Source organism: Hypanus sabinus, chromosome 11 (assembly GCF_030144855.1).
Source record: "Hypanus sabinus isolate sHypSab1 chromosome 11, sHypSab1.hap1, whole genome shotgun sequence".
Taxonomy (NCBI): Eukaryota; Metazoa; Chordata; class Chondrichthyes; order Myliobatiformes; family Dasyatidae; genus Hypanus; species Hypanus sabinus.
In genome coordinates, this window is record NC_082716.1 from 77,816,243 (window position 1) to 77,836,257 (window position 20,015).

The window sequence follows — 20,015 nt, forward strand, 5'->3', positions numbered from 1 at the left end:
CCACATGCTTCCATGTTCCTCACATTCATGTGTCTATCAGTTCAGTAGAAGAATTAGACACTGGCATAAGCTTATGTGCACAATGAGACTTGTGTCCTACAACATCGATAGGGGACTGCTCACCTCACCAAAGACATCATCAAGCACCCATTGAGAAAAAATTCTTTACTAATCCCTTTTTATTCTCATTACTTTCCCATCAGATTCTGTCAGTCATCTATAGACTACAGACAACTTATGAGGTTATCAGCCAGGAAAAGCACAGCAAGTGAATTTGTATGGGTCAGAACAGAGAAATGGACAGGGAAAGAATGTGGCCAGGTGTGCTGCAGGAAAATAGAACAATGGGAGATAAAGAAGGGGAAAATACTAGCTAGAGATTAAACAAGTTTGTTTTCCAAAAAAAAGTCCAAACTTTTTATCGCTAAAACTTGGACTATAGAGAGAGGTTGGGCAGGCTAGGGCTTTATTCCTTGGGGCATTGGGAACTGCGGGGTGACCTTGATGGAATTTTTAAAAAGTAAACACGGATTCTCTTTCCAGTGGTTTGGGAATCAAAACCTAGAGGGCATAGGTTTAAGACAACGTTACCTTCACATAGAATATGGCCAATATATAGAATGAGCTGCCAGGAGGAGTGATTAAGGCAGGTACATTTAAGAAAAATGGACAAGTATACAGATAAAATTTTAGAAGGAAATGAACCAAATATGAGCCAATGGGACTGGCTTATATTGACATCTTAGTTAGTATTGTTAGGTACCCCGTAACAGGGTGTCTAACCAGCAGATAAAGAAGAATTCGTTGGAGTCTGGTGGTACTATACTAAAGGTGCTTATTAATAAAAATAAGCAAAACCGTATCAATAATGCAAATATACATACAAAACAAGTTAGCAGTAATAAACCTAAAAGTGTAGGAATAATAATAATCAATAATAAACAAGCTCTATCGATGTCTAGGGGTAAATGAATTGTCATAGAAAAGTATAAAGTTCAGTTCAGTTCATGAGTGCTGATGCAGTTGTGGTTGTTGTATTGTAATCATTGGAGAGAGAGAGAGAGCGAGCGAGATGTAACAGCTACAGTCAGGCAAACCTTCCTTTGCTTTCTTAATCCGTCGTATCGGTGTGGTCATTCAATTATGACCTCTCCGTCCTTCTGCTAGACCGTTCTTCTGTGGTGGACTCGTCACTCTGGCATGAGTGGACACACACACAAGTCCCCACCGGCCCTGCGTTAACACTGATTGCCTTAATGACCGACCTCCTGGTTCGGTCTCCGAAGCCCCCACCTTTCTTGTGGATTCCAACACTCAATCAGTGTCCACTGGCGTGTCTGGAGGGTGTCTCTCCAGACGTGTCTTTTATCCCTACTCACGGGGACTCAGCTATCCATCACTCCTGAATGACTGTGACCATCAAATAAGGCCATTCCTTCAGTCCACTGAGGAATGTTTATGAGCAAACTATTGTCCTCGCAACGAAACAGTAAATAATTCAAAAAGGAGTCATAATACGGTTAATCAGCAATTTCCCCCTCTCTCCTATCTGTCGCCGATGTTCTTGCTTGTTTTTCCGTCTCTTTCTCATGGTCAGCATAGCAACAGTAATAGTTTGTGTTTCTCAGGAGGGGAATGGTTAACTCTGCCCCCCATTGTCCATCAAGTCTGTTCATCACTCATAACAGTATGGATGAGTTTAGCTAAAGGATTTGTTTCCATGCTGTGCATCCATTATACAAGATTGAGAATTAACCCGAGGACAGAATTTCAAATATAAGTGAGCTGGAAGAGAAACTGTCTTTTTCTTTGAAAACGGTCAACAAAAATAACCGTGTCAGTTAGTAACTCAACCCCAAATTAATGACGAGTCGATCGGAAAACGAGCTGGGTAGCTTTGGAAAGACCAGGTTTTTTTTTATTTTTAATTTAATAATAAGAAGGCAATTGGGTGGGCGGCTGAGTTTTTGCACAACAGTGCCACAATCCTACTTTATTCTCCCCACTTTCCTTTCAATCACCTATCTCACATACACACCAATAAATGCACCAATACAGGCGCACATGCGATCTACCCACTTCAAAAAGTAAACGTACTGTCCAAGATCTGTGCCCAGCGCTCGGATCGATGGCACTGCCTTTCGAAGGCGGCATTTTAAAGCCCACGCCCCTATATAAGTGAACAATGCTCGGGCTGGAAGCAGACTTGCACTGGACGTTGTGAATTGTGGTTGAATAGGTGAGTAGTGCACACAGAATGGGGAAGTTAAACAGAACCTGTTCCTCGAATGCGACTGCTATTTCCTTTTGTTAACCCTGCTCATTTTTCTCCATCTCGACGACATCAAAGCTCCAGGGAAAAATATAGTTTGAAATAATCATAACCACGGGGCTTCTTCCCCCTGCCCGTTTTTTGGAGAAATGTAACCTGCCCGTGTGAGGTTCCGATCAGCCGTTCAGAGAGGTCAGGTAGTGAGCTGTTGTCCCGCCAGGAGCGGAGACTCGGCAACCTGCTACCGTCTCCGACTGACAAGTGATTCAAGTCAAGGTCCGAGGCAGACCGGCCCTAATCAGGTCAGACTCCCGATGTCCAGAGGAGACCACATTGGACCAAAACCTCCACACCCGCCCGGGGCTGACCCATCCAAACCTTAGCCATCAGATAGGATCAGCCATGTGGACAGGAAAGACTCGGAGAGAAGGGGGCTAAATACAGATCAAGGAAACTAGCTCAGGATGTCAAGAAGGCATCATGGTTGGCCCGAGCAACTTCGGCAGAAAGGACTGTTTGCAGTTTATTTGATTCCAGGATCAGACACAGATCAGACTGGCTACCGAACGGGGCTGAACCAGTCCAGACCGTGTCCACCTACTGGGACCGGACAAACCCTGGTCACTGCCTGTCATTCGGTGAGTGTTGGGATTGGACTTGCACTCTTCGCAGCAAGCGATCCAACTGCAGAAACTGGCCTGAGATTAAAGCTTTGCAAGAGAATGAGGAAGTGAAACTGGACAGTGAAAACAAGAAGGAGAAAGTGATACCTGCCACAAAACTCCTGAAAGTAGTAAATCAAAAAACCATTGGATAGTTTTATTACTGTCACGTGTACCGAGACAACGATAAACCGCTGTGAGCGACGCCGACAGACCACGACATCCAGTTAGTAATAGAACAATATCGTGATAGTTACAGATCTCTCTCTCTCTCCCCCTCTCTCTCTCTCCCTCTCCCCCTCTCTCCCTCTCTCCCTCTCCCCCCCCCACTTCCCTCTCTCCCTCTCCCTCCCAATGATATGTATATAAATATACATATCATTGCTAACGTCTTTTATATGTATATTTCCATTTTTCATACTGTATTGCTTAGTTTACTAATAAACACATTCAGTTACAGTACCACCGGACTCCAATGTATAATTCCATTTCTGCTGGTTTGTTAACTCAGTTATGGGGTACGTAACAACAGTGATTACAAGTATTGATTATATTTTCAACTTTACTTTCTTTATCCTTGGAATCTTATCATTAGCAAAACAAATCAAAGATGATATAATGTGATCACCTAACTGACAAAGAGTGGAGGTAAGGCCTTTTATTTAGAACTGTTGGTGTCACAAAATCAGTTCCATCAAGCTCTGTTCGATATTAGTGTCTTGCAATGATGCTTTTTTGCTTTTGACGGAGGCACGGTGACATCGATTTCCAAGGCTATATCACGTCACTCGGAAAATATGAGCAGACATTTTCAAATGTCCTGTGCATCCAGTGAGGTTCCCAGGTTTGTGTCACATGGGATCACCGCATACTCTTTTCATCTTTACCATGGCTGAGAGCTTCAATCGGGTCATCTTGGGGTTGGCTGTTGGTGAACACACCAGGAAAGCTTGATCATTGTAACACCACACCAAACTGGGTGGTCTGTAAAGTGATACCATTTTCAACTTGGCTCCTTCACCATGGGTTACACTAACCCGCAACCTCACGCGGCTTCCTCGGATTTCAAGTCTGATTGCCTCTCTCTTTCTCACCCCAACTGTCAAACTGCAGAAAAACAATAGGAGAGGGATTAATTACCTGGTCCCTCAAGCCTGCCTGCCAGATCATTCAATATTGTCATGGCTGATCTCAGCTTAACTCCGCCTGGCCAGTTCCTAGATGCTTCAATTCCCCAGCTCTCCACAAATCCACTCTCCAATTTGCTGCCAGTCCTGACTTTATTGCACCCTTTAAACACTGGAATCCTCGTCACCAAAACATCTACCAATCCTTATACCCGTCCTCCACTGACCCATCCTCCAATTATTATTAAAATTCCTTGATTCCCTGCGGCAGTTTACCAGCCAGTGAAGGGATGGGTCAGGTGGATGACTTTCCTCCTGTACCAAATGTATGCTCTGTGGCCATTGTCTTAGCTACCTTCTGCACCTAATAAAGTGGCCTCTGAGTGTATGTTCGTGGTCTTCTGCTGCTGTAGTCCATCCACTTCAAGGTTTGGCATGTTGTCTATTCAGGGATGCTCTGCACACCACTGCTATAATCCAGGTTTATTTGAGTTGCTGTCGACCTTCTGTCAGCTTGAACCAGTCTGACCATTCTCCTCTGCCTCTCTCATTAACACGATATTTTCACCCACATCTGCACACTGGATGGTTTTTTTTCGTTTTTTACACTATTCTCGGTAAACGCTAGAGACTGTTATGTGTCAAAATCCCAGGAAATCAGCAGTTTCTGAGATACTCAAACCACCCCATCTGGCACCAACAGCCACTCCACAGTCAAAGTCACTTAGATCACATTTCTGATGTTTGATGTGAACAACTGAACCTTTTGACCATGTCTGCATGCTTTTATGCTGTCACATGATAGGCTGATTAGGTATTGGTGTTAACCAGCACAATTGTACCTAATGAGATGACCACTGAGTGTATCTTCAGCAACTAGAAGAGTGCATTAGCTGCAGGTTGTGCTGTTCAACACCATGACCAAACTACTTTGTGCTCTTCACGGCTGGTGACACAGTGACTCAATGCAAGTTATTGCATGGCTGCAGAGTGGGGTAATTATTATAATCTAGCTCTGCCTACCTGTCAGAAAATGTCCTTGGTGGTAAAGCATTTAACCATTTCTACTCCACCCACTACATATGGACATAATGTGGGGGAATAGACAGGCTGAGTGGATATCAAGACTTTACACAGAGCAAGAGAATGCATTTAATATTGTGGGATTTGGGCATTCACTGACAGTGGATACAGAAGTTTTTGATTATCGTCTGTCATGTAATGGCATCAGCCGATAACTCAGCAGTTTAGCTGGATACAATCTCTCAGAGATAATGAACAAAACGAGCTAAAACAATTGCATTAAAACAATTTTCCCTTCTAGGGAAAACTGTGAGGAATTAAATAGTTTCACACAAGCAGGACTCTTCATTGCACTTTGATGCATATGACAATTAACAAACCTGAAGGTCACCTCCATTCTGACCAGCGAGCCACTTTCTTTTCCTATAACTAGGATGAATTGTTTGATTGCACAAAGGAACCACATATTACAGTTGGCAGTTGATGCTTTGGGCCAAGACCACAGCATCTGCAGGATTCCTCATGTTGATTCAGTGATTTAGTGTCGTTTTCTTAAGAAGTGAGCTTTCCTTTGAGAGAACTGTGAGCCCACTCTCACCCACCTATTAAATTTCATACCTAGTGTTGCCCTGACACCAAAATGGTTCTAAAGTGCCTGGTAAAGCAAGTAAAGTAAAATTTCTTGATTAAGTGGAGGTTGAATCCTAAATTTATTTACCCAGACCACAATGGAGACTTTCTGCCAGTAAACCAGATTGCTGTGCTCAGATGCATGTGGCAAAAGTAATATCGCAATAGTTATGGGGGATTTCAACATGCAGGTGAACTGGGAGAATCAGGTTGGTGCTGGACCCCAGGATAGGGAGTTTGTAGAGTGCCTATGGGATGCATTCTTGGAACAGCTTGTACGAGAGGCGACCAGGGACAAGGCTATTCTGGATTTAGTGTTATGTAGTGAACAGGATTTGATAAGTGATCTTGAAGTAAAGGAGCCATTAGGAGGTAGTGACCATAATATGTTAAGTTTTTATCTGCAATTTGAGAAGGATAAGGGCAGATCGGAGGTGTCAGTGTTGCAGTTGAACAAAGGAGACTATGGAGTGTTACAAACCCCGTAACTGGGTCACTTACCAGCAAAGATAGAGACGTCCGTTGAAGTCTGATGATACTATTTTTAACAGAATTAGTAAAAATACACAAAAATAATAACAATGCAAATATACAGATAGTATACGTCATCAATATTAAATCTAAAAGTGCAGGTATAATAATAATCTAGGGGATAATGTATTGTCTGATTGAAATATATAGTTTGTTCAACTCTTGCAGGCTGCAGCCGTTGGGGACCGCTGTGTTGCAATGGTTGGAGAGAGAGAGAGAGAGATCATGGGAACATTTACCGCTACGGGTTTTTCCAACCTTTATGATTTCGATCCGTCAGGTGTCTCGTTGTCATGGCCATTCAATTGTGGCCAATTGTTCTTCCGTGATGAACCCACCACCCAGGCAAGGGAGGATGCACACGAGTCCTCAATGGCTTTTGCTATAAAACGCTGTCACGGGATCTCTAACGTTTCTCCTGGTGTGTCTGAAGGGGTGTTCCCCAGACCCCTCTTTTATCCTTACTCATGGGGTCTCAGATATCAATCAGGTTGGGATGATGCAATCCCTCAACCAGCCCACTCTGGTTCTCCCCTGAGGGGTTTCAATGAATAGTACAGTACTCAATACACAATTCCTTCTCCAAGAGACAATGGCATTTTATCAGTGGTTCCGTTCCGCCGATGTCAGGATGCATTCCAAACCTTGTGTATTCTGGATGTCTCTCTCTCATTTCCCGGGTCTCAGACCCAAAATAATAGCGATCTTGTGATTCTCAAAAAGGAGGGGATGACTTTGTACCCTTCGGCCCCTCAGAGTGGCTCCACATTCGTAAAAGAAGCCATGAGGGAGGAGCTGGCCAAAGTTGACTGGACGGATATCCTAGCAGAAAAGACAGTGGAACAGCAATGGCAGGTATTCATGGGAATAATGCACAAGGTGCAAAATCAGTTCATCCCCCAGAGAAGGAAGGATTCAAAGGGGGGAAAGGGGCCACAGTGGTTGACAAAGGAAGTCAGAGATTGCATAGCATCAAAAAAAAGGAAGTATGACAGAGCTAAGGTGAGTGGGAGGACAGATGATTGGGAAATTTTTAAGGAACAACAGAACTTAACTAAAAAGGCAATACGGGGAGAAATAATGAGGTATGAACGCAAGCTAGCCAGGAATATAAAGGAGGATAGCAAAAACTTTTTTAGGTATGTGAAGAGAAGGAAGATATTTAAGAACAATGTTGGGCCCTTGAAGAATGAATTGGGTGAAATTGTTATGGGAAACAGAGAAATGGCAGAAGAATTTAATAAGTACTTTAGATCTGTCTTCACTAAGGAAGACACAAGCAATCTCCCAGATGTATGGATGGGCCAAGGACATAGGGTAACAGAGGAAATGAAACAGATTGACATTAGGAAGGAAACGGTGATGAGTAGACTGATGGGACTGAAGGCTGACAAATCCCCAGGTCCAGATGGTCTGCATCCTAGGGTACTAAAGGAGGTGGCCCTGGAAATTGGGGATGCATTGGTAATCATTTTCCAATGTTCCTTAGATTCAGGATCAGTTCCTGAGGATTGGAGAATGGCTAATGTCATCCTACTTTTTAAGAAAGGAGGGAGGGAGAAAACAGAGAACTATCGACCTGTCAGCCTGACATCAGTATGGGGAAGATGCTAGAGTCCATTATTAAAGATGAAATAGTGGCATATCTAGATAGCAGTGATAGGATTGGGCCGAGCCAGCATGGATTTACCAAGGGCAAATCATGTTTGACTAATCTATTGGAGTTTTTCGAGGATGTAACCAGGAAGTTAGGCAAGGGAGATCCAGTGGATGTAGTGTACCTCGATTTTCAGAAGGCATTTGATAAGGTTCCACATAGGAGATTGGTGGGTAAAATCAAAGCTCATGGCATTGGGAGGAAGACATTGACATGGATAGAAAACTGGTTGGCAGATAGAAAGCAAAGGGTAGCGGTGAATGGGTGTTTCTCGGAATGGCAGGTGGTGACTAGTGGGGTGCCACAGGGCTTGGTATTGGGACCACAGCTGTTTACGATTTACATCAATGATTTAGATGAAGGCATTGAGAATAACATCAGCAAGTTTGCTGATGATACTAAGCTGGGTGGCAATGTGACATGTGATGAAGATGTTAGGAGAATTCAAGGTGACTTGGATAGGCTGGGTGAGTGGGCAGATACTTGGCAGATGACGTTTAATGTGAATAAGTGTGAGGTTATCCACTTTGGGAGTAAGAACATGAAGGCAGATTATTGAGTTAGGTAAGGGAGAAATACAAAGAGATCTAGGAGTCCTTGTTCATCAGTCACTGAAGGTGAATGAGCAAGTGCAGCAGGCAGTGAAGAAGGCTAATGGAATGTTGGCCTTTATTACAAAGGGAATTGAGTACAAGTTCAAGGATGTCCTTTTGCATTTGTACAGGGCCCTGGTGAGACCACACCTGAAGTATTTTGTACAGTTTTGGTCTCCAGGGTTAAGGAAGGACATCCTGGCTGTAGAGGAAGTGCAGCGTAGATTCACAAGGTTAATTCCTGGGATGTCCGGACTGTCTTACGCAGAGAAGTTAGAGAGACTGGGCTTGTACATGCTGGAATTAAGGAGAATGAGAGAGGATCTGATTGCAACATATAAGATTATTAAGGGATTGGACAAGATAGAGGCAGGAAATACGTTCCAGATGCTGGGAGAGTCCAGTACCAGAGGGCATGGTTTGAGAATAAGGGGTAGGTCATTTAGGACAGAGTTAAGGAAAAACTTCTTCTCCCAGAGAGTTATGGGGGTCTGGATTGCACTGCCTCGGAAGGTAGTGGAGGCCAATTCTCTGGATCCTTTCAAGAAGGAGCTAGGTAGGTATCTTATGGATAGGGGAATCAAGGGATATGGGGACAAGACAGGAACCGGGTATTGATAGTAATTGATCAGCCATGATCTCAAAATGGCGGTGCAGGCTCGAAGGGTCGAATGGTCTACTTCTGCACCTATTGTCTATTGTCTATTGTCTAAATGTCCATCTTCATCAGTAGAAAATGATGCCACCCATGCAGATATTTGCTTTTACTAAAGAAATGTAACATCAGAATCAGGTTTATTATCACCAGCATGTGACGTGAAATTTGTTAACTTAGCAGCAGCAGTTCAATGCAATACATAATCTAGCAGAGAGAGAAAAAATAATAATAAATAAAATAAAACAGAATAATAGGTAAACAAGTAAATCAATTACATTTATTGAATAGATATTAAAAATGTGCAAAAACAGAAATGCTGTATATTAAAAAAAGTGAGGTTGTGTCCAAAGCTTCAATGTCCATTTAGGAATCAAATGGCAGAGGGGAAGAAACTGTTCCTGAATCACTGAGTGTGTGCCTTCAGGCTTCTGTATCTCCTACCTGATGGTAACAGTGAGAAAAGGGCATGCCCTGGGTGCTGGAGGTCCTTAATAATGGACGCTGACTTTCTCAGGCACCGCTCCCTAAAGATGTCCTGGGTACTTTGTAGGCTAGTGTCCAAGATGGAGCTGACTAGATTTACAACCTCCTGCAGCTTCTTTCAGTCCTGGTTACTAGCCCCTCCATACCAGACAGTGATGAAGCCTGTCAGAATGATCTCCACGGTACAACTATGGAAGTTTTTGAGTGTATTTGTTGACATGCCAAATCTCTTCAAACTCCTACTAAAGTATAGCTGCTGTTTTGCTTTCTTTATGACTATTTCAATATGTTGGGACCAGGTTAGATCCTCAGAGATCCTGACACCTAGGAACTTGAAGCTGCTCACCCTCTCCCCTTCTGATCCTTCTATGAGGATTGGTATGTGTTCCTTTGTCTTACCCTTCCTGAAGTCCACAATCAGCTCTTTCGTCTTACTGACGTTGAGTGCTAGGTTGTTGCTGTGGCACCATTCCACTAGATGGCATATCTCACTATTGTACACCCTCTCGTCACCACCTGAGATTCTACCAACAATGGCTGTATCATCAGCAAATTTGTAGATGGTATTTGATCTATGCCTAGCCACACAGTCATGTGTATACAGAGAGTAGAGCAGTGGGCTAAGCACACACCCCTGAGGTGTGCCAGTGTTGATCATCAGCACGGAGGATATATTATCACCAATCTGCACAGGCTGTGGTCTTTCAGTTAGGAAGTTGAGGATCCAATTGCAGAGGGAGGTACAGAGACCCAAGTTCTGCAACTTCTCAATCGGGATTGTGGGAATGATGGTATTAAATGCTGAGCTATAGTCGATGAACTGCATCCTGACGTAGGTGTTTGTGTTGTCCAGGTGGTCTAAAGCTGTTTGGGGAGTCAGTGAGATTGTGTCTGCCATTGACCTATTGTGGTGATAGGCAAATTGCAATGGGTCCAGGTCCTTGCTGAGGCAGGAGTTCAGTCTGGTCAGAACCAACCTTCCAAAGCATTTCATCACTGTTGATGTGTGTGCTACCGGATGATAGACATTAAGGCAGATCATATTATAGCTTTGATGCCTTCACTTTGGAATATGTTTTGTTTCACTGAATGATCAGCTGTTGCTTAGAATATTATTGTGTTTCCAGTTTATGACCCCAATGATACTTGAGCACCAATAAATTAAACACTGGAAGAACTCGGCTTGTCAAACAGCATCTATGGGGATGGACAGTTAATGTTCCAGTAAGTAACTGGAGGAATGGGATTGCTCCAGGTTGGCATAGAGACAAGCCCTTTGGCCCATCAATTCTTTACTGGCCATCAGCCATCCACTGTCACTAATCCTATATTAATCTCATTTTTTTCTCCCCATATTCTCATTAACACTAACCACCCCTCAGATTCTACCCATCATGTACGCACTGTGGATAATTACTATAATCAATTAACCTCCTAACATGCTGCTTCTGCGAGGAAACGTGTGTTGTTGGATCACACTGGGAATCCAGAACGGGTGCAGATTCAAGGAAACTCAGATATAAAGTCTGGTTTAACGTTATGGAAATAGAATCTCACAGTTAATATTGCACATTTATTGTCAATGAATAGAGCAAAAAAAAGATGATGGCTGGATTTTATTTTTGTGTGAAGGGCTTTGTGTAAAACAGCATGTTAAACAAGCATTTAGAGTAAGAACAGAAAAAATAATTTAAACTTTTTTTCTGGTATGGGGAAAGGTCAAGATTACATGCACTGCTGGATCTAGCAGTTGAAGAAAAAGTTAGTTCACAACTCATCAACCATTAACAGAGTTCATGCAGTGCTGTATAATGGTGTGGTTGCACTGTATAATATAGCTGTAAATATATAATTGGATGATTATCTGGGAACATGATAAATATGGTTTCCAGATCTATTCTTATTTTGTAAAATGAAGTCAAGCTACTGGCTTTTTCCTTTGTCAGGTGAAGATGGCCAAGCGAGTCGCTATCATTGGGGCTGGAGCCAGTGGGCTAGCATGTATAAAATGCTGTTTGGATGAAGGCTTGGAGCCTGTATGCTTTGAAAAAAGCAACGACATTGGAGGGCTCTGGAACTTCCAGGTATGTTTGGGAGTTTTATTATATTTTTTAGTGTTTCAATGCCAGCCCTTGCCAATAAAAAGAGAAAATACTCAGCAGATCAGACAGCATATGTGAAAAGAAAAACAGATAATGTTTCAGGCCTGGGAGACCTAATCCATTATGGAGTTATTGTAAGATCATGAACTCCTAGACCACCAAAGGTCCAAAGGTTCATTTATTATCAAAGCATGTATCCATATAAACTCTGAAATTTGCATTTCTCTGGATTGCCATGATAAAAAAGAAAGAAGGTTAAAGTCATTCAAAGAGAAACATCAAACCCACACTCCACCCCGTACAAAAAAGAGCAGCATCTCAATCATCATCCCCCCCCCCCCCAAAACCCCTTTTCCCCTTGCATAACAGAACGGAAAAGGAACAGGTGATTTAAAAAATACAGAAAAGTATAAAATCCATAAGGCTAAAAAGTTCATAGTCCATAAACACAACAGTCCAATCCATACGTGCAGGACCACCATACCACCGACATTCATCAAAAGTGAGGGACACCACACGAGGCAGAGAGGCCTACCCGCCTACCATAGCCAGCCACACAGCGATCGGCCGCTTACAGATTCTTTTTCCAGCAGCAATCAAAAGGCAAGCAGTTGATGCTAAAACTCATGTTCACCTTTTTGAAACATGGTCTCAAAGTTTCTTGGCATCGAAGCCGTCCGAGTAGGCGCCCGCTTCCCGGAATCTCTCGGAGCCAGTAAGCACTGAATCACTCAAATGATCTCCAAACTGTAAATCGCAGGCTCCAACAGTTTTTATATTGGTTTGGATTGGCCATGGGTTTGATTTTTTGACTTTATATCAGAGTAATTCTCGAAATTGACTCCCCACTTCTCTATCCAGCTCTCACAATGAAGCTGTGAAGAGGGAATACAACTCCAGGACTGTGTAACACTGTCACGTGTCAGAGGTACAATTGTGACAATGATCCAAAACTATGGAATTCTCATTGTTCTGGTTTGACAACTTAGGATGAATATTTACATTGAGGGGTCCAATAACATTCCATTCAGAATGGGACTGAGAACCTCAATCATGCACTGGGAGTACAAGGAGGACTTATGGTATGCAGGCAGTAGGAAGAGAGCATCATCTCACAACATGCCCATCTGCTCTCCCCTTAGTCACCTCATCCCATTCTGTCTGAGGTTCCCATGTTTAGCTACCTACAGCATCAATGGATGTAAACTTTGCTTGATTCTGAGATTCTGCTCAGTAATAAGAAAGTGACATTGTTAATCTAGGCGTCCACAGCACTGAGTTACAGAGATATGGCATTAGAAGCAGGCTTCGAGTCAATGGTGACCATCAATCATCCATTCATCGAATCCCATTTTTTATTCTTCCCACCTTCTCATCAACTCCACTCAGATTCTACTATTTGCTACAAACAAGGGACACTTTGTGATGGCTAAGGAACCTCACAGCCTTTGTGGTGTGAGAGTAAATGAGCACCGAGAGGAACCCCATGCAGTCACAGGAAGAACATGCAAACTCCACACAAACAGTGTCTGAGGTCAGAATTGAACTGGGTCTCCAGTGCTATCAGGCAATGGCCCTGTTAACTGTGCTACAATGCTCCTCTTCACACTGAAGTGTTTTGCCAAAGTACTTCACAAGTCATACGCTCCTGTACTTACATTAAAAGTATTAGAAATATATAATTGTAGAGGCAAAACTGGAATGTTTAAGTCAAGCCGCATTCTCTTCTTGTTGTGAATTCAGAGTCAGAAATTAAACCGGGAAACATGAACATTATCAAGATCTTCCCTCCATCTTCCTTGAAATTGGAATTTCCAATTGTTGTGTTTACGTAACCCACAAAGAACTAGCAAAATTTAAGCTGATGTGATCAAACAGTAAGGAAAAGATGATAGATGTTTTCCCTTACAAAAGAAAGAGTACTTGAAGTTGGATAAATGTCTTTCGATGTTCTGACCATTTATTTCTCAAATAACAGCATTCATTCTTTCTGCTGTGAAATGTCCATTAAAGTACTGGACAATACCGCTTGTTGTATGATTAATGAGCAAATTTTTATGTGCTGGACAGTTTCAATCTGTTTATGGTACACTACAGGACTGTACAGAAGACCAACAACTGAGTGTAACAAAAATGAGAAAATCTGCAGATAATGGAAATCCAAAGCAACACACAGAAAATGCTGGAAGAACTCAGCACGTCAGGAAGCATCTATGGAAAAGAGTATAGTCAACATGACTGGATGAAGGGTCTCGGGCCCATAACGTTCGCTGCTTACTCTTTTCCTTAAATGCTGCCTGGCCTGCTGAGTTCCTCCAGCATTTTGTGTGTGTAACTAAGTGTAACAACTGGTTTTGCCTGCAGGAATCTGTCAGCAATTTTGACACCTGTGTTCAGATTTTCCAACAGTTTGCAGGTTAACTAAAGCCAAGCAAAATCCAAGCCACACTGTGATTATAGGTCACACTATGAACAGTCAGATTATTATGGCTCAGAGAAATTAGACTATTGCTTGTCGTTCCTTTGTGATGGAAGTACAATGAAAATTTGCAAAAAAAATCCTTCATTCTCAAAATGAAATAACTTGTTGGTGACTTTACTGTAGTACAAAAAGTTATGAACATTTTGGAGGACTGTTTTTAAGATGGAGAAAAATGCACGAACAATTTTACAATAATTTCCTTATAAATGTATTCTATTAATTTTATTCAGGAAGAGGTGACAGATGGGAGACCTAGCATCTACAAGTCACTGATCATCAATACCTCCAAAGACATGATGGCCTACAGTGATTTTCCAGTTCTTGAAGATTATCCAAACTATATGCATCACTCAAAGATTATGGAGTATTTCCGCCTTTATGCTGCACATTTCGATCTGTTGAAGTACATACGATTTGCGGTAATGTTTAGATCTGTTTTCTAAAGATATTACAGATTGTATTAAATTGGAACTTATTCTGCATGGGATCAGTTGTAAAATTGCCTATCCTGTAAGCGGAAACCCATGAGTGATTGATATCTCTATGAAGGGTTATTTGGGTACAGCTGGCTCCAGTGTGTCTAAATCAGCCTGTGTCACTGAAGCAGTGGTGATGCAGCAGAGTAAATTCCAATTGGATCTTCGCTTATGGTTTAAAGCTACAACAACTTCCCCTGTGAACTGAGTCCTCCACAGGTACTGCTTCTCAGCTAGATGCAAGTAGCAATGATCCCCTGTTTCTGTGTAGTGCTTCTCAGTGACTCTATTACCCAGTGACTCTGTTTGATGCCATCTATATCCTCTCAACCCCAGATCCATTGTTAGCCTGTCTCCGTTCCTCCTGTAGTCCACAACCAGCTCCTTTGTTTTTGCAAAATTGAGGGAGAGGTTGTTTTCTTGACACCACTGTGTCAGAGAGATGACTTCTTCCCTGTAGGCTACCTAAAGTAATAACACTAATATCTATTCTGCACTGTACCTCAATAAGTGAATATATTTCATACAAATTGGTATGCTCACTCACTTCTGAGCATTTCCTGTAGACTATTTGGTATTAATCGGGCTCTAGCTGACGAACCAGGCTATTCCGCCTCATGCAGATTGGAATTTGCAGTATCAGAATGGGTTCAAATTCAGTTTAGAAATCTGATGGCAGAGGGAAAGAAACTATTCTTGAATCACTGAGTGTGTTCCTTAAGGCTTCTGAACCTCTTTCCTGAAGGAAACAATGGGAAGTGGGCATATCCTGGGTGGTGAGGGTCCTTAAGGATGAATGCTACCTTCCTAAGGCACCACTCCTTGAGGATGTCTTGGACACTATGGATAGGTAGCACACATGATGGTGCTAACTAATTTTACAAGTTTCTGCAACTTACTTAGATCTTGTGCATACCAGATGGTGATGCAGCCAGTCAGGATGCTCTTCATGGTACATTTGTAGAAGTTTGAGTTTGCCCCAGAATCACAATAAGCACTTATTTACACTATATAACATCACCTCCACACTTCATGCAGGAACAGTTACCTATTACTTTGCATCACTGCCACAACCAGGCTGAACTATTCCAAACACTCCTGGTGAACCCCCATTTTCTCGTCTCTATGAAGTTAAACTAGCCCTTGAGACTATATCTTGCATGATGTCCTACTCACCCAGCATCTTTATTCTTACTGACCTTCACTGGCTCCATGACCTTTTTGTGTTCGCGTCCATCTGTAGCCTTTTTCTTCAGAATGCTGGAGCAGAAAGGCTTGTAAGAATTTTGTTGAAGAAACTGAGTGGAGCCCTGTAGAATAGTTTTCTAGATGATGTGGTAAAATAGGAAGATTCAGCAACTGACACAACGCTAGTAGTACAAATCCAAAGAAGATCACAGAACCAGAGAAAGGCCCTGGAAGGATCTGAGATGAGGTGAGGAGTCTAGAATTCTCCAGCATGCTATAAACCATTTGATGGTGCAAGGACAGGAATAATAAAGTTGATCCACTATTACTGGATTATTTTTACCACAATTATTGGTGGATACGCTCTTATTCCTGGGAAGAAATCCAGATGCTCAGCAAGGTGCCAGTTGATCAGTTATTGAATTGACTTTATTTCTTACGTTCTTTACATACACGAGGAGTAAAAATCTTTGTGTTATGTCTCCGTCTAAATGTGCAATTTGTAGTAATTTGTAATAAATAGTATGTAGAACAAGACAGCCAAAATAAAATAGAAGTACAATTGTATCAACATGAATGAATGGGTCTGGTGGCCTGGTGGAAGAAGCTGGCCTGGAGCCTGTTGATCCTGGCTTTTATGCTGCAGTACCATTTCCCAGATAGTAGCAGCTGGAATGGATTGTGGTTTGGGTGACTCGGGTCATCAGTGATCCTTCAGGCCCATTTTACACACCTGTCTTTGTAAGTGTGCTGAATAGTGGGAAGTTCATATTCACAGATGGGTTGGGCTGTCTGCACCACTCTCTGCAGAGCCCTGCGATTTAATGTAGGACACAGCCTCAGGATAGAGGGGCGCCCTTTCAAAACAGAGATGCGGAGTGATTCCTTTAGCTAAAGGATGTTGAATTTGTGGAATTTGTTGCCACATGCAGCTGTGGAGGCCAGGTCATTGGGTGTATTTAAGGCAGAGATTGATAAGTTCTTGATTGGACATGGCATTAAAGTTTACGGAGAGAAGGCCAGGAACCGGGGTTGAGGAGGAGGGAAAAAGAAGGATCAGTCATGGTGGAGTAGACTCGATGGACCAGATGGCCTAATTCTGATCCTATGTCTTATGGTCTTTTTTGGTTCTTGCTTTAGACCAATGTCTCCAGTATTACACAGCGGACAGATTTCTCTACCACTGGACAGTGGGATGTAGTGACAAGCAACACTGAGGGAAATTTGGAAACGACTACCTTTGATGCTATTTTGGTCTGTATCGGTCATCACGCTGACCCTCATTTACCTCTGGATACATTTCCTGGTGAGTAAAATGAGTATATTCATCAGTTAAAGCATAGATTGAGGGGTGGGAGATGGATTTTTCTCAGCCTTCGCTGGAAGTAGAAATGTTGATGGGCTTTCTTGGCTATGGAACTGGTGTTGAGGGACCAGGTGAGATTCTCCGCCGGTGAACACCAAGAAATTTGTTGCTCTTAATTATCTCTATGGAGGAGCCGTCGATGTTCAGCATGGAGTGGTTACTCCGTGCTCTCCTGAAGTCAACAACCATCTCTTTTGTTCACATTAAGAGACAGGTTGTTGGTCCTGCACCAGTCCGTTAGCCACTGCACCTCCTCTCTGTAAGCTGAAAACACTTTATCTACAGTGTAAGACATTAATAAGAAGGATTTCCATTTGCAGTGTTTCGTGAAGCAACCTCTGTATACCAAATACTATAAATATATTTTTGTTTACAATTTTTTACATCTACCCTGCTGTGAATCTATGGTCAGCGATGTCACCCAAAAAGCAAAGTGATAATGACCAAGCCTTCTGAAAAATTCAGTAGATCCAGCATTTGGAGACAAGTAGTGAAGTAGCTTGCTGGGTCCTTGGTGAAAGATAGAGAGCCGATAGAATGAGTAGTTTCCAAGGTGGCGAGAAAAAAGAATTGTGATCCCTCTGGGATGAGAGATGACACCACTATTGACACTTTATACTAAACAATACGATACTTCAGAATCAATGATAATTTAAAAATTTGTAGACCATATATGAATGCTCAACTTGGATAATGACCATGACTTTTTTGTAATTTGGTGAATATGGAATGGATGTGTAATTGGAAAATTGTTCTAAAAATAGACAACTGCGAAGAATTACATTTAGTAGGAAAAAAATAGGAAGCCATATTTTACCTGGAAAGAAAGGAGTCTAAATGAAGAAGTAGATCAAAGAGTTCTTAAAGAGCAAATATTTATATCCCTAAATGTTTTCATCAAGCAAAAATGTGCATACTCCATATTTCATTTTATAAAACAAAGGTATTATCTGTTTGTTTTCTCTGTTTGACTGCCCAGATAGCTGAAGCAATTTTCCAGCATTGCATAGGTCATAATCACAGGTAATGATCCCTGAATTTGTTTTGCCAACAGCTCCTAGAAATTAGCTCTTGCTTTCTGTGAGTCAATAAGCCTTGAGCATTAATCATGCCAGCAATTCCAAAAGTTGCATGTTTAGAAAAGGGAAGCATTGTGCACTGCTCCAACACTCGTGATTTGTGAAAGTAGCCCTGGATTCTGTTATTTCCCCTTTCCTAGCCACCCAACCAACCACCTCCCACCCACTCGCTGAACATTGGTCCTATACTTTAGTTGTACATGTTCTCTGTTATCTCCATTTGACATGGAGCTTTGAAAGCTCTGAGAAATTTCAATTATTTTCTGAACTCAATTAAAATAATGCCTTTCATTATTTAAACTCTCACATTAGCAAAAAAATTCATAATGTAATTATCTGAAAGTATGAATAAAGGAGCAATTCTTCAATGTGTGCTATTTTTGGTACTCTTTGATTTAAAAGAATGACTATCGGCCTAATGGTTTGTTGAAAGGGTTTTGAAAATTAAAGAATATTTTAAGAGATAGGAAAGATAAAACATCATTATAGGAGGAAAACATTTGGCCTGTATAACACCTTTGATAGAAATGTGAAAGGGGAAAGAACGGTAATTTTGAAGTGGGGTTGGGGAGCATGGACATATTTAACATGGCTAAAAAATACTGATGGGTTTTGTGATTATTTGAGTCCCCAGGTTCAGTCTACAACTGGTATATTGAAGCTGATTAGTTGTAGAAATTGAGCAGGAAAAATTAAGGCAGACAGTAAAGAGAACAGACAATAAACCAGCCAGAGACTTAGGGTAAATAATAACTCTGTGCTGAAATTTCAATGATGCTTTAACTTTTCATGAAACTTATTTAGCTTACTGTGTTATGTATACTGACCATAATTACAGAGTTGTATTGTATACTCACCAAGCAAAATCCTCTAACATGGACTGTCTTAATTTTCCCCAGGTATAGACAAGTTCAAGGGTCAATACATGCATAGTAAAGATTATAAAAGTCCCCAAAAATTCGAAGGGAAAAGAGTGGTAGTAGTTGGAATTGGTAACTCTGGGGTCGACCTTTCAGTTGAAATCAGTCAACATGCGAAACAGGTGAGGAGAACACAGACCACAGAATGTAATTCGCTTTTTAAATACTGTATGCGTGAAAGGAAACTTCCATCTGTCTGTATCTGCCTGGCAGGTGCCATTCCAAGCCTCATCTATTATATGATGTTACAAAAACTCCTTCTCTTCACCACCCTTTGCATCAGCACTTTCCAATCAAGTGACACAAATCTGATGTGACAATGGATACAACAAATGAGGATACGGGAATGTCCACGAGTCCACTAGTCACTTCAGCATGTTCTCCCTTACAATAAGACAAGGGCTGATCTATGTCTGTTTCATCCATATGTTTCCTTCTATGCTCCAGTAGATTAAGATCCAGTCAAGTTTCAGGTTTAAGATTCAGTAAGCATTTACTGCAGTTCTCTGATGATCATTGACTGGAAGAAGCCTTCTCTCTTTAATGGCCTAATTAGACATTCCCCACCGGCAAAAGCAGTTTCCCTCTCTTGTCCAATTACCTTAAAAGCATTAGACATAAATAAAATCATCTTTGAATTTTGAATAAATGGCCAAGTTTACATTCTCTCCTTGTGTAACACCCTGGAAAAGGTTTCACTGCTAATGCAATAATCTTTCTATAGAAGCAGTGTTTGGGTTATAGTAGAGGTAACAGGTGCTCTGGA

General features: G+C 41.8%; 1 protein-coding gene across 5 annotated transcripts in view; it reads left to right on the forward strand.

The window, feature by feature from the left end:
* The window catches only part of fmo5 (flavin containing dimethylaniline monoxygenase 5), a 67,425-nt gene that overhangs the window by 26,810 nt on the left and 20,600 nt on the right, over nt 1-20,015 (forward strand). Inside the window, exons 1-5 of one of the 5 annotated variants that reach the window (XM_059984786.1) lie at nt 2,021-2,239; nt 11,583-11,720; nt 14,451-14,639; nt 17,025-17,190; nt 19,229-19,371. In XM_059984786.1, coding sequence (XP_059840769.1) covers nt 11,589-11,720; nt 14,451-14,639; nt 17,025-17,190; nt 19,229-19,371 — 630 coding nt within the window. In that variant the 5' untranslated portion in view covers nt 2,021-2,239; nt 11,583-11,588. Of the gene's footprint in view, nt 1-2,020; nt 2,240-2,742; nt 2,911-7,025; nt 7,101-11,582; nt 11,721-14,450; nt 14,640-17,024; nt 17,191-19,228; nt 19,372-20,015 lie in introns of those variants that run through there. The other 4 variants (XM_059984783.1, XM_059984784.1, XM_059984787.1 and 1 more) reach the window with 4 other exon arrangements.